The following is an 11937-nucleotide window of genomic DNA, read 5'->3' on the forward strand; positions in this document are numbered from 1 at the left end:
TTGCCCTTGCCGATGACAATGGGATGTCTTTCCCTTCTAGTCGTCCATCTCAAGTTTTCCAGGCCCATCAATGGCACCTCGGAGCATTGATTTCAAGAGAGGCCCAGGATCAGAGCCAGCTGCTGAGCCTCTTTGTATCAGCCATATTGACTCCGATTCAGCTTAGTGGTTTGGAAACCTGCACTTTATCACTCTGCACTACGGGAATGTCAGTCCTTAGGGAACCGTGCTAATACCATCTGGGAAATATTAGGTGTGTTAAATGCGTACGGCCTCCCATGCAAGTTTCATTGCTCAGAGATAGTCTTCCATTTAGATTTTTAAAAAATTATATTCTCCTTTGTTTCGTGGTACATAACTTGCTCACCCAAGCCTTCCCCCCAAAGATGAGGTTTTAGCATTTTATTGCTTCTTGTTTCTACCCTGCACTCCTTTGGGAGGAAATACAGCTGATTCACTCATTAATGCATTATTAATTCATTTACTAATTAATGCATTATTAATTTATTGATTAATGTATTGTTAGTGTGAATCACAACAGCATAAAGCAAGGCTTTTAAAGAAACAAATATCGTAAATAATTGCTAAATGCTTCACAGGGGTCTGATGTGTTTTTGGACTGGTTTAGCAACAGACTGGCATTAAAATAGAATGAATACAGTGCGTGAGGTAAATCAGAAAGGAAATCAGGATCTAACGGCAGGTCTCTCAGTGATTTGCAGGAGATCCAGCAAGGGTTTCTGCATTTGGCAGCGACAAAAAGGGCCTCTTTCAATCCTTAAAGGAGGCTGTTGAAGCAGAGAAAACTTGAGGTAACAATTGTGGGAGCTCAGCTCAGGTCTGGTTCTGAAAAGCCACTCCTAGGCTCAGAGCGCACCTTGCTCTTTTATTTTAACTGTATGCCTTTTTGCAGCTGATTGTAGTTCTTTTTTCCTTTTTCCTTTACAGTGGTACCTCAGGTTAAGAACTTAATTCGTTCTGGAGGTCCGTTCTTAACCTGAAACTGTTCTTAACCTGAGGTACCACTTTAGCTAATGGGGCCTCCCACTGTCGCCGCACAATTTCTGTTCTCATCCTGAAGCAAAGTTCTTAACCTGAGGTACTATTTCTGGATTAGTGGAGTCTGTAGCCTGAAGCGTCTGTAACCCGAGGTACCACTGTATTTTCTTGTTACAAAATCATATGTACATGTGAATCATAAAACATGACATGACTAACAGAAAATAGGTCACCGGGGGGTTAAAATAATAAACACCTTATTTTGTGGTACATAAATAATAATTAGATGATTGCAGCAAACCAGTATAATGAGATTTTCAGTAAATCAACTTGGTAAACACAGAGGGAGCTGATGGGAAGTGCCGGCTTATCTACGGCAGGTTGCAATATAGGTTATATTTCTCGTCCGTGTGTTGTTTCATTTGCACACCAGGCTCTAGCTGGCAGAGCTTGAGTTTCTAGTAAAAACCCCAAAGAAAATGCAATAAACCTAAAGTTTATAAAGTCTGTTGTAAAGCACAACAGAGGCAGGTTACTCACACCTTCCTTGCAGACCGTATCTCCCCAGCCTGGGCTTGTCAACTTACCGATCCTCTGCTGCACTGAATCGACAACGTTAAGCCACACTACTTAGAAGTAAGTCCATTGAACCACCAGGACTTTACTTCCAAACAATGTGTAAGTCAAGTGTGCAGTTAAATAGTATGCATATTTATGAAGCAGTCCCACTGAGTTCAGTGGGGCTTTACTCCCTGGTAAGTGAGTTTATTTATGGGCATTTTTACCCTGCTCTTCGGTCAAAAAAAGACGTCCAGAGTGGCTTATAACAGTTAGTAGTAAAGAAGTCTCTGCCTTCAGCCTGACAAAAGACATGACACAAAAGGAAAAGGGATTGGGAGGGAGGAGGAACAAAACAAACCCAGGCACTAGTTTGACTTAGACTGTCCTTCCGATCTGCAAGCCCTAGGCTCTGTTTAATCCACATTTCTGCCCCCCACAAAGAATCCTGGGAACAGTAGTTTGTTAAGGATGCTGAGGATTGTAGCTATGCGATGGGAAAACTAAAGTTTCCCCCAGGATTCTTTGCAGAAGGTGGCAGGGATATGCTGTTCTGTCTCAGGCTGAGCCAAAAAAAAAAAAAGCTGTGCACACTTTTGTTCACTACTCTGACTGCACCACTGTTTCTTGATGCACTTTCCCCCAAAACAGCTTTGATCCAAACTGAGAATAAGGATAACCTCACTGCACTGTAAGGGGACACGGGTGGCGCTGTGGGTCAAACCACAGAGCCTAGGACTTGCCGATCAGAAGGTCAGCGGTGTGATTCCCCGCGACGGGGTGAGCTCCTGTTGCTCGGTCCCAACTCCTGCCAACCTAGCAGTTCAAAAGCACAGCAAAGTGCAAGTAGATAAATAGGTACTGCTCTGGCGGGAAGGTAAACGGCGTTTCTGTGCACTGCTCTGGTTGGCCAGAAGCGGCTTAGTCATGCTGGCCACATGACCCGGAAACTGTACGCCGGCTCCCTCGGCCAGTAAAGCGAGATGAGCACCGCAACCCCAGAGTCGGCCACGACTGGACCTAATGGTCAGGGGTCCCTTTACCTTTACCTTTACCCTGCACTGTAAACCAGTATTTTGTAGGCAGCTGATGTCTCCCCCTTCCAAGGAGTTTGGGGGGGGGTTAGGGCACCCTCCCAGAGCATCCTCTGGCTGATGGCAGAGGCCAGAATGTGCCACTTTAATTATGAAGGTGGTTGATGAGAAAGGAAAACCCTGCAGGAGGAGTTCCTGCTTTAAGCTGGCAGTAAAATATTCTTGGAAACCGGAACCAGACTTTCCTTTGAAGGCTGATTAAGCAAAGCCGGAGGGTGTTTGTTTGTTTGTAATGCTCTTCTGCATTCCAGCCTTACCTGCCTGCTCAGCTGCATTCCTCATGAGCATCGTTTGCTTGCTGTGCGTCTTTGCAATAGCTGAGCAGGCTGTCTGCAACACATCCTTGATTGTAGGATCTGAGAAGTAGACAAGAGGCCCTCACCAGCCTTCCTTAATGAAGTGGCCTTTCCAAGGAGGTTCAGCAGATACAATTCCTTTCATCTGCCTGTCATTTTCTGGTGCGCTGTCTCTGCTATAAAACACATGCCATTTCAAAAAATGAAATGGATATATATAAAAGGATGTCACATAGAGGAGGGAGAGAGGTTGTTTTCTGCTGCTCCAGAGAAGCGGACACGGAGCAATGGATCCAAACTACAAGAAAGAAGATTCCACCTAAACATTAGGAAGAACTTCCTGACAGTAAGAGCTGTTCGACAGTGGAATTTGCTGCCAAGGAGTGTGGTGGAGTCTCCTTCTTTGGAGGTCTTTAAGCAGAGGCTTGACAACCATATGTCAGGAGTGCTCTGATGGTGTTTCCTGCTTGGCAGGGGGTTGGACTCGATGGCCCTTGTGGTCTCTTCCAACTCTATGATTCTATGATTCTATGATTCAACTGCATTTGGACATTAACCACTCCCCAGTTAAGGGGTTTGGGAGCCTGTACAGTTTTTTTGGGACCTGTAGTGAGTATTCATTCAGAATTATCAGCAGATAATTTAAACTTGCAGCAGAAAGCACAAGAAAATAAAATAGGCAGGGCACTTCGCAGAACAGAGGCAACTTAAAAGCAAGGATGTGGAATGGAATAGGAGAGGAAAGAAATGCAAAGAATTCCTGGGCTTGAAAGTCTGCCAAAAGCTGTCTGATCTGGTCCCTTTTCTCTGCAAATAGCCAGGCCACATGCCATGGTTCTGGAAGTCAATCAAGATTCTGTGCATCTTTTTGATTTGAGGTGTGCCTCCAGTTTGAAGCCTTGTGCTCAAAAAGTGGACAACAGAAAAATTCTGACTTTCAGCACAACCCCATGCATGTTGACTACTACCATAATTATTATTTTTATTACAGTATTATTATTTGTACCCTGCCCATCTGACTGGGTTGCCCCAGCCACTCTGGGCAGCTTCCAACACGAACCAAAACACAATACAGTGGTACCTCTGGTTATATACTTAATTCGTTCCGGAGGTCTGTTCTTAATCTGAAACTGTTCTTAACCTGAGGTACCACTTTAGCTAATGGGGCCTCCCACTGCTGCCGTGCCGCCAGAGCACGATTTCTGCTCTCATCCTAAAGCAAAGTTCTTAACCCAAGGTATTATTTCTGAGTTAGCGGAGTCTGTAACCTGAAGTGTATGTAACCTGAGGTACCACTGTAAAGCATTAAACAGTTTTAAAAACTTCCCTATACAGGGAAACCTTCAGGTGTCTTCTAGAGGTCAGATAGTTGTTTATTTCCTTGACATAGGAAATAAACAGGGCGGGCGCCACTACCGAGAAGGCCCTCTGCCTGGTTCCCTGTAACTTCACTTCTCGCAATGAGGGAACCGCCAGAAGGCCCTCAGTGTCAGGGTTGAACAATGGGGGTGGAGATGCTCCTTTGAGTATACTGCGCCGAGGCAATTTAGGGCTTTAAAGGTCAGCACCAACACTTTGATTTGTGCTCAGAATTGTGCTGGGAGCCAGTGTAGGTCTTTTAAGACTGGTATTATATGGTCCTGGTGGCTGCTCCCGGTCACCAGTCTAGCTGCTGCATTCTGGATTAGTTGTCGTTTCCAAGTCACCTTCAAAGGTCGCCCCATGAGGAGCACATTGCAGTAATCCAAGCAGGAGATAACCAGGGCATGTACCACTCTGGTGAGACAGTGCGCAGGCAGGTAGGGTCTTAACCGGCTTACCAGATGGTGCTGGTAGACACTGGACACTATTATTTTATTTTAATTTATTCCTTGCCTTTCATGCTAAGGTCTCAGGGCATTGAAATTGTTTTTCAAATTAACAAAAAATGCAATCCCCCAAAATAGGGTGAGTCACCAGACTGATTTGCCATACAGTGGTACCTCTGGTTATGCACTTAATTCATTCCAGAGGTCCGTTGTTAACCTGAAACTGTTCTTAACCTGAAGCACCACTTTAGCTAATGGGGCCTCCCGCTAATGGGGCCTGCCGCACCACCGGAGCATGATTTCTGTTCTCATCCTGAAGCAAAGTTCTTAACCCGAGGTACTATTTCTGGGTTAGCGGAGTCTGTAACCTGAAACATATGTAACCTGAAGCGTATGTAACCTGAGGTACCACTGTAATGTTATGGTCTACTTCATGGATAGGCAAACTAAGGCCCTGGGGCCAGATGCGGCCCAATCGTCTTCTAAATCCAGCCCGCGGATGGTCTGGGAATCAGCGTGTTTTTACACAAGTAGAATCTGTCCTTTTATTTAAAATGCATCTCTGGGTTATTTGTGGGGCACAGGAATTGGTTCATTCCCCCCCCCCCCAATATAGTCTGGCCCCCCACAAGGTCTGAGGGACAGTGGACCGCTCCCCTGCTGAAAAAGTTTGCTGACCCGTGGCTCTACTTTCTAGTATAGTCCAACTTAGCAATCTTCTTGCAAGGCAGACAAAGTACCTGCTGTCTTGGCTGGTATGCCATCGGCCACGTCCACAGACTGGACCCTGTCCTCAGGGTAATCTGAAGGATGTTTATTCAGAAGTTAGATCCAGTGGGGCTTCCCCCCAAGTGAGCATGCACAGATTTGCAACCTTTGAGTTATTTGCAGACCAGAAGTTCAGCCACCTGGTATGTGACAGTCTTGCTGTCAGCTGGAACACCAGAAAGCCAAGGCAGGGGCATTTGCAGACAGAGCTGGCCAGGACAACAAAGTCCTGTGGACAGAGAGATAGGCTAGGATAAAAGAGGATAAGCTCACGGATGCCGCTTCAAGTTGCTTGGAGAATGGATGGGTAAACAGCAGGATATGCAGCGACTTCCACTGAGATTTAGTGATCTCCACCCAGCCAAGGACTGACTGGGTCTGCACCTGCTTAGCTTAGCACAGGGTGTTCAAAAGCTGCTCAAAGGCATTCAGGAAACAAATTACGTTCTCCTGGGGAGGGTTCTGAGGGCCAGATAGAAATATTTGGAGAGCCCCCACCCCCGCAATAGAGTAAGTGAACTAATGTGCCTCAGATCCGGCTGCAATCCTGCACACACGCTTACCTAAGGGTAAACACCATTGAACTGAGTAGCACTTCCTAGTAAAAATCACACGTCTGGGACTGTGCTGTTAATGTATAACTCCTCTGTAAACTTTAAGCAGGGACTTTTCTCGCGTCTTCGTCCCTGCCGCCTGCAATTTCTGAAAGACTGCAGGGAGACATAGCAAAAGCCTGTGAAATTTTAGAAACGGCTTCATCTGTCCTGTTCCTTTTAACCTTAAAGATGGGGCGCTTTGGGGGAGGGGGCGGGTGCTGTTGCTGCCAGGATTTATGTAGCGTTTTTTTCCTTAACGCACTTCACTGAGGGAAAGCAATGCAATTCCTGAACACACACACTTCCACAAAGTGGAAGCTGTAAGGTGTGTCCCCCCCCCCCACCATGGTAACGTAATTCACCTGAGGGTAAGATACTAACAGTTCTCTCTTGGAACTCTTCCTGGGCCTCACCTCCGCAGACACACTTTCCTTGACCTCCGCTTGGGACTATCTCCAAAACAGGTCAGGCTGATTTGCAAAGAAAGCGAGAGGCAGAAGTTTAGCTGTCAAGCATGGGGGGGGAAAGCAAAAGGGGCGGGGCCAAGGCACGGGAGGGGAGGAGCCACGAGGTGGGGCGTGGGCGGGGCTACGGAGGCCAGGTGAAACTGACTCCGGGAAGAAGTTTCATCCTGGGCGCCGCCCCGGGGGAGAGCGCGCGTGTGCGGCGGTTTCTGTTCCCGAATGCCTCGGGCGAGCGGAACCGCGGCGGGGCTGGGGAGGAGATAAGCTTGGCGAGGTGGAGCATGGCTGGATGGAGGAGGAAGCAGCGGCGGCAGCAGCAGCGAGAGCCGTGCGCGCTGGGCCGGCGGAGGTGATCCGTGCGCCGGGGATTTCGAGGTCATCATGGCCAAAGAGCTGAGCCAAGCCGAGGTGCTGGACTTCCTCTGCCAGGCCGGGGGGAGCGTGGCCAACGCCGCCTTGCTGAGCCACTTCAGGCACTTCTTGCGGGACCCCGACGCGTCTCCGGCTCAGCTGCAGCGCCGCCGAGAGCTCTTCAAGGGCTTCGTCAACTCCGTGGCCACCGTGAAGCAGGACGAGCCGCCGGGCGCCGCCAAATACGTGGTGCTCAGGAAGCGCTACCGAGAGCTGGTGGGAGAGGAGCCCAAGGCACCTGCCGACGATGCCGCCCAGAGCCAAGCCGCCAAGCCGCCGCCGCCACCGCCTCTGGAAGTGGCAGTCGGCCGGGGGGCGCTGCAGGGCCAGGCCGGGGCGCAGCGCGCGCCTAGGGCGCACGGCCAGGAGCCTCTCCGGCGCCAGGTGGAAGAGGAGCGCGCCGGCCCAGGCTCGGCCCACCAGCTTAGGACTTGCCCGGAACCTCGCAGGTGCCACCCGGGGGGGCTGGGAGGGCGATCGGGGGCGCTGTTTCCGCCAAACCCCGCGCTAGGCGGCCGGAGAAGCCCCTCGGAGCCGTGCGCCCTGCTTGGAACGGAGCAGCACAGCCAAAGGGAGCCCCGGCAGGCTCCTCGCGGGAACCCTCCGCTCCTACTAGGCGGGGCGCCGCAGTCAAATGGCCCCTATTTACCCGTCGGGAAAATGGGCGCGCCTCCAAGTGCCGCCAGCCCCCAGCAAAGGATCCGCGAGTGGGTGGAGAGGGCGCATGCCGTTACGCACCAGTCCGCCCTGCCTGACCCCCTTCTGCAGCGCGAAGAAGGGTCCTCCTGGCCAGCCCGGGCGTCGCCGTCCAGCTCGGTGGGGAGCGCCTGCCTTTCTCAGGATTCCTTGCCCGGGCTGGGTGCCCGGCGGGACCCCGCGCCCGTCTTCCGGAGCATCCGGTGCCAGCTTTCCCTGCAAGACCTGGAGGACTTTATCGAGAAGGCGAGCTCGGCGAGCGAAGACGGCAGCAGCGCCAGCGGAGGCAGCGACTCCTATCGGCCTGAAGGGCGCGCCGGCGTCCTTCACCAGCCCTTCCCTGCCAAGCAGAACGGCCACGGCGGTAATTCAACAGGGACAGCCCGGGCCAGGCCAGAGAGCCTCTGCTACAGACCCCACGGAAATGACTTGGCCAAGGATGGCGCCATCCCAGAACACCTCGCCTTGCTCAACCGGGTGGTGAGCAGAGCTGCCTCCTGGGACAAGCTGTGGGACGCAGACTCCCCAAAACCTGGCAAAGAGCCCCCCAACCCCTGGAAAGTGACCAGACTGTCTCCCTCTCCCCTGGAGACCCCCCTGAGCCCACGCCTGGTCCAGAGGCAAGGATGCTCGGCCACTTCTAGTGACGTGCAAGGGCTGGGCCCAGATCCAGATGCTCCGAGCGAAGGCAGGTCCTCCTCAGTGCCCTTGGAACCCCGAGAGCACGCCTGGCTGGTGAAAGTGGCCACCGGTTCGTGGATGCAGGCCAGGGCGCTCTTCCTGGAAGACCCCCACCTGGCCACCCGCAAAGACTTCATCATGGGCTACACTGTGCTCCACTGGCTGGCCAAGCACGGGAACGTGCAAGTGATGCAGGACTTTGTCGCCGGCGCCAGGAAAGCTGGCGTGGACCTCGACGTGGACGCCAAGTCCGGCTGCGGATACACCCCTCTGCACCTGGCTGCCATGCACGGCCACCAGCTGGTCGTCAAGCTGCTGGTGCAGAAGCTGCGGTGCAGCACGCAGGTGCGCGACAGCAGCGGCAAGAGGCCCTGGCAATACCTGAGCAGTGCCACCTCCGGGGAGGTGTGGCAGCTCCTGGAAGCTCCTCAGGGCAAGACCATATTCCCGGCCCACCCCATAGCCAGGAGCTCCACCTCGCTCGGCCCGAAAAAAGGCAAGAGCCCAGAGCTGGGCAGGAAAGTCAGCAGGAAGACTTCCTTGGCAGCGTACTTGAAACCTCAGCACATCAAGTGGAAAATGGGGAGCAGGTTCCAGCTGCTGCAGGAGAAGGAGGAGGAGTACAACGACTGAGGACCGCAGGGGATGCTCTCAGCTGAACCATTGGAGAGGGCGTCACAGGAGAGATTCCCAAGGGCTTTGCCTGCAATGTGGCTGGATTTGGCGAGGGACTAGAGGAGAGCGGAACTGAGCACTTTATCCATATTTATTTTAATTGATTTTATTTTTTCCAATTATCCTAGGCAGGTGCTTCAACCCGGGTCAATTGATGGAGAAGTTTTGTTGCTCTGTGCCCCATCGCAGAGAAACTATGTTTTTAACCATGTTCTTATTAGTGCCCCGTCTTCAGGATCGGACGTGGGAGAATGCACTCTGTCTGGATGCTGGCGGGGACAGCTTTGGCCTCTTAGGAATGCTTGTATGGAAGGGTGAACCAAACAGCTAAAATCGCAAACCCATTTTTAATATGTAGGTGCTTGGGGAATTGGGGCTGGTGGATTTGTAGCTGAAACCACCATAATAACAGTATTCAGGATGTCACTTCGGGGTGAAGATGGCCAGGCTTTTGAACTGGGGTGTCATTTGCCCTACAACAGCCACAATTAATTATTTGCCTTTAGGAGCAGGTTGTGAATGAGACAGACAGACTGGGGACTCCTTTTTAATTAAGCTGGGATCACCTTTTAGAGGAGTTTAAACCTAAGGAAAACAACCACAACAAAATTATGGAGTGGGGTTGAAGTGTTATCTCAAATATCAGGTTAATGAAATGAAATCCTTTCCCTCTGTGGCCACCCCAAAGCACAATCAGCAAAACCTCGGAATTTATTTTACTGTGTTATTTTTAAAAGCCTGTTAATAAATTTATTTTATTTTTCTTTGCTCCTTGATATATATTCAGTATCATTTGGCTTGTGTTAGGCATATTGTTTATGTTGCTGGAATGCTGGGTGGCACAATGGGCTTCCTTTTTTTAATCCACTTTTTTGTTGTTGAACAAACCTTGGTTACAGCTCATGGCAAGCGAGGGAAAGAAATTAACTGTGAGCTTAACTTGTTTTGGGCAGCATGCTAAGTCATAAAGGTAAAAGGTAAAGGGACCCCTGACCATTAGGTCCAGTCGTGGCCGACTCTGGGGTTGTGGCGCTCATCTCACTTTATTGGCCATGGGAGCCGGCGTACAGCTTCCGAGTCAAGTGGCCAGCATGACTAAGCTGCTTCTGGCGAACCAGAGCAGCACACAAAAACACTGTTTACCTTCCCGCAAGAGCGGTACCTATTTATCTACTTGCACTTTGATGTGCTTTCGAACTGCTGGGTTGGCAGGAGCTGGGACCGAGCAACGGGAGCTCACTCCATTGCGGGGATTTGAACCACCGACCTTCTGATCAGCAAGTCCTAGGCTCTGTGGTTTAACCCACAGCGCCACCTGCATCCCTCTATGCTAAGTCCTACCTTGGTTTAACTTGGTGTGAGACAGGGAGATGCAAAGTGTCTTCAAGTTCCACTCTGGGGGCCCGCATGGTCTTGCTAAGGCAGCACTGAGCTTATTGTGTTGTCCTCACAACATTGGATGACATTGTCATGGATGGTGCAATATAGTCTTAACTCAGCTGTACATATATGTCTTCACAGAGTGCTTAGTTAAACTATGGAGTTTGTTCCCTAAAGAGGTAGTGATGGTTACCAACATGGATGCCTTTAAAATAGCATGAGATAAATTCTGGGTTATTTGTGGGGCCTGCCTGATGTTTTTACATAAGTAGAATGTATGCTTTTATTTAAAATGCACCTCTGGGTTATTTGTGGGGCATAGGAATTCATTCATATATGTTTTTCAAAATATAGTCCGGCCCCCCACAAGGTCTGAGTGACGGTGGACCAGCCCCCAGCTGAAAAAGGTTGCTGACCCCTGCCTTAAACCAAGGTTACATTTGCCAAAACTGAATGTCCAGTTGCCATTTTGGGGCCAGGTGACTCTTAAAAGTCTTATTTTTCAAATGACGGATGGACTGTGATTGATTATCAGTTAAGCATCTGGCTGGTTCAGATGACAGCCTTGAGCTGGTTTCAGAGCTTTGAGAACTCAAAGAAGAAAAGTCACTTGGTCCAGGGACAGTCCACAAATATATAGACCTCTTTTTCTTAATGGTGCCTTGGGCCATTCATAACATAGGAATATTCTTCACAGTGCAGTGGGGTGGGGTAAGTGAAGACAAGCTGCAGCAGTTAACTATCAAGTTGTTCACTGCTCCTGCGCAGGCTGCACAGATGAAGTATTTTGGTTCCTGAAATTCATTCTGATAGTCCAGATAAAATATCACAGATAGAATTCGACCGGATGGGGTGTTTTGTTGTTGTTTAGTCGTTTAGTCATGTCCGACTCTTCGTGACCCCATGGACCAGAGAATGCCAGGCACTCCTGTCTTCCACTGCCTCCCGCAGTTTGGTCAAACTCATGCTGGTAGCTTCGAGAACACTGTCCAACCATCTCGTCCTCTGTCATCCCCTTCTCCTTGTGCTCTCCATCTTTCCCAACATCAGGGTCTTTTCCAGGGAGTCTTCTCTTCTCATGAGGTGGCCAAAGTATTGGAGCCTCAGCTTCAGGATCTGTCCTTCCAGTGAGCACTCAGGGCTGATTCCCTTCAGAATGGATAGGTTTGATCTTCTTGCAGTCCATGGGACTCCCAAGAGTCAGTGTGTGAAAACAGTCCAGATCAAAGGCTCCCCCAGGCATGTACCTGCAGATGGTGGAGTTGTCAGGCGCCATCCTGGCACCCAGGCACCTTCACTGGGTTGCAAGGGGTTGATAGCCAGGTGCAAAATGTGCCTGGCTAATTTCGAACACTTCTCTGAATGCCAGTTTATGAGAATTGCAATCGGAGGCATACCTGAGCTCCCTTGTGCCCGTGGCAAGGAGATATTGCGGCTACCCAGAGCAGCAGAAGAGCGGCCTGGGAATGTGTGGATGGGCAGGTGGCTTCCTAGCCACTCTGAGCCAGGTT

General features: G+C 50.4%; 1 protein-coding gene across 1 annotated transcript; it reads left to right on the top strand.

Annotated features, from left to right (window-relative positions):
- The first annotated feature begins 5446 nt into the window (after positions 1–5446).
- On the top strand, positions 5447–9813 carry SOWAHB (sosondowah ankyrin repeat domain family member B). The gene has a single exon (XM_081022160.1). It carries the CDS (start codon positions 6965–6967, stop codon positions 9002–9004), a length of 2040 nt encoding a protein of 679 aa, XP_080878286.1. The 5' UTR covers positions 5447–6964; the 3' UTR covers positions 9005–9813.
- Positions 9814–11937: the final 2124 nt, after the last annotated feature.

The sequence above is a fragment of the Podarcis pityusensis genome, assembly GCF_964106645.2.
Source record: "Podarcis pityusensis genome assembly, chromosome: 9".
Lineage (NCBI taxonomy): Eukaryota > Metazoa > Chordata > Lepidosauria > Squamata > Lacertidae > Podarcis > Podarcis pityusensis.

What these genes read in the sequence shown, in the direction of transcription:
- SOWAHB (XM_081022160.1), top strand. Translation starts at nt 6,965, where the DNA reads ATGGCCAAAGAGCTGAGCCAAGCCGAGGTGCTGGACTTCCTCTGCCAG.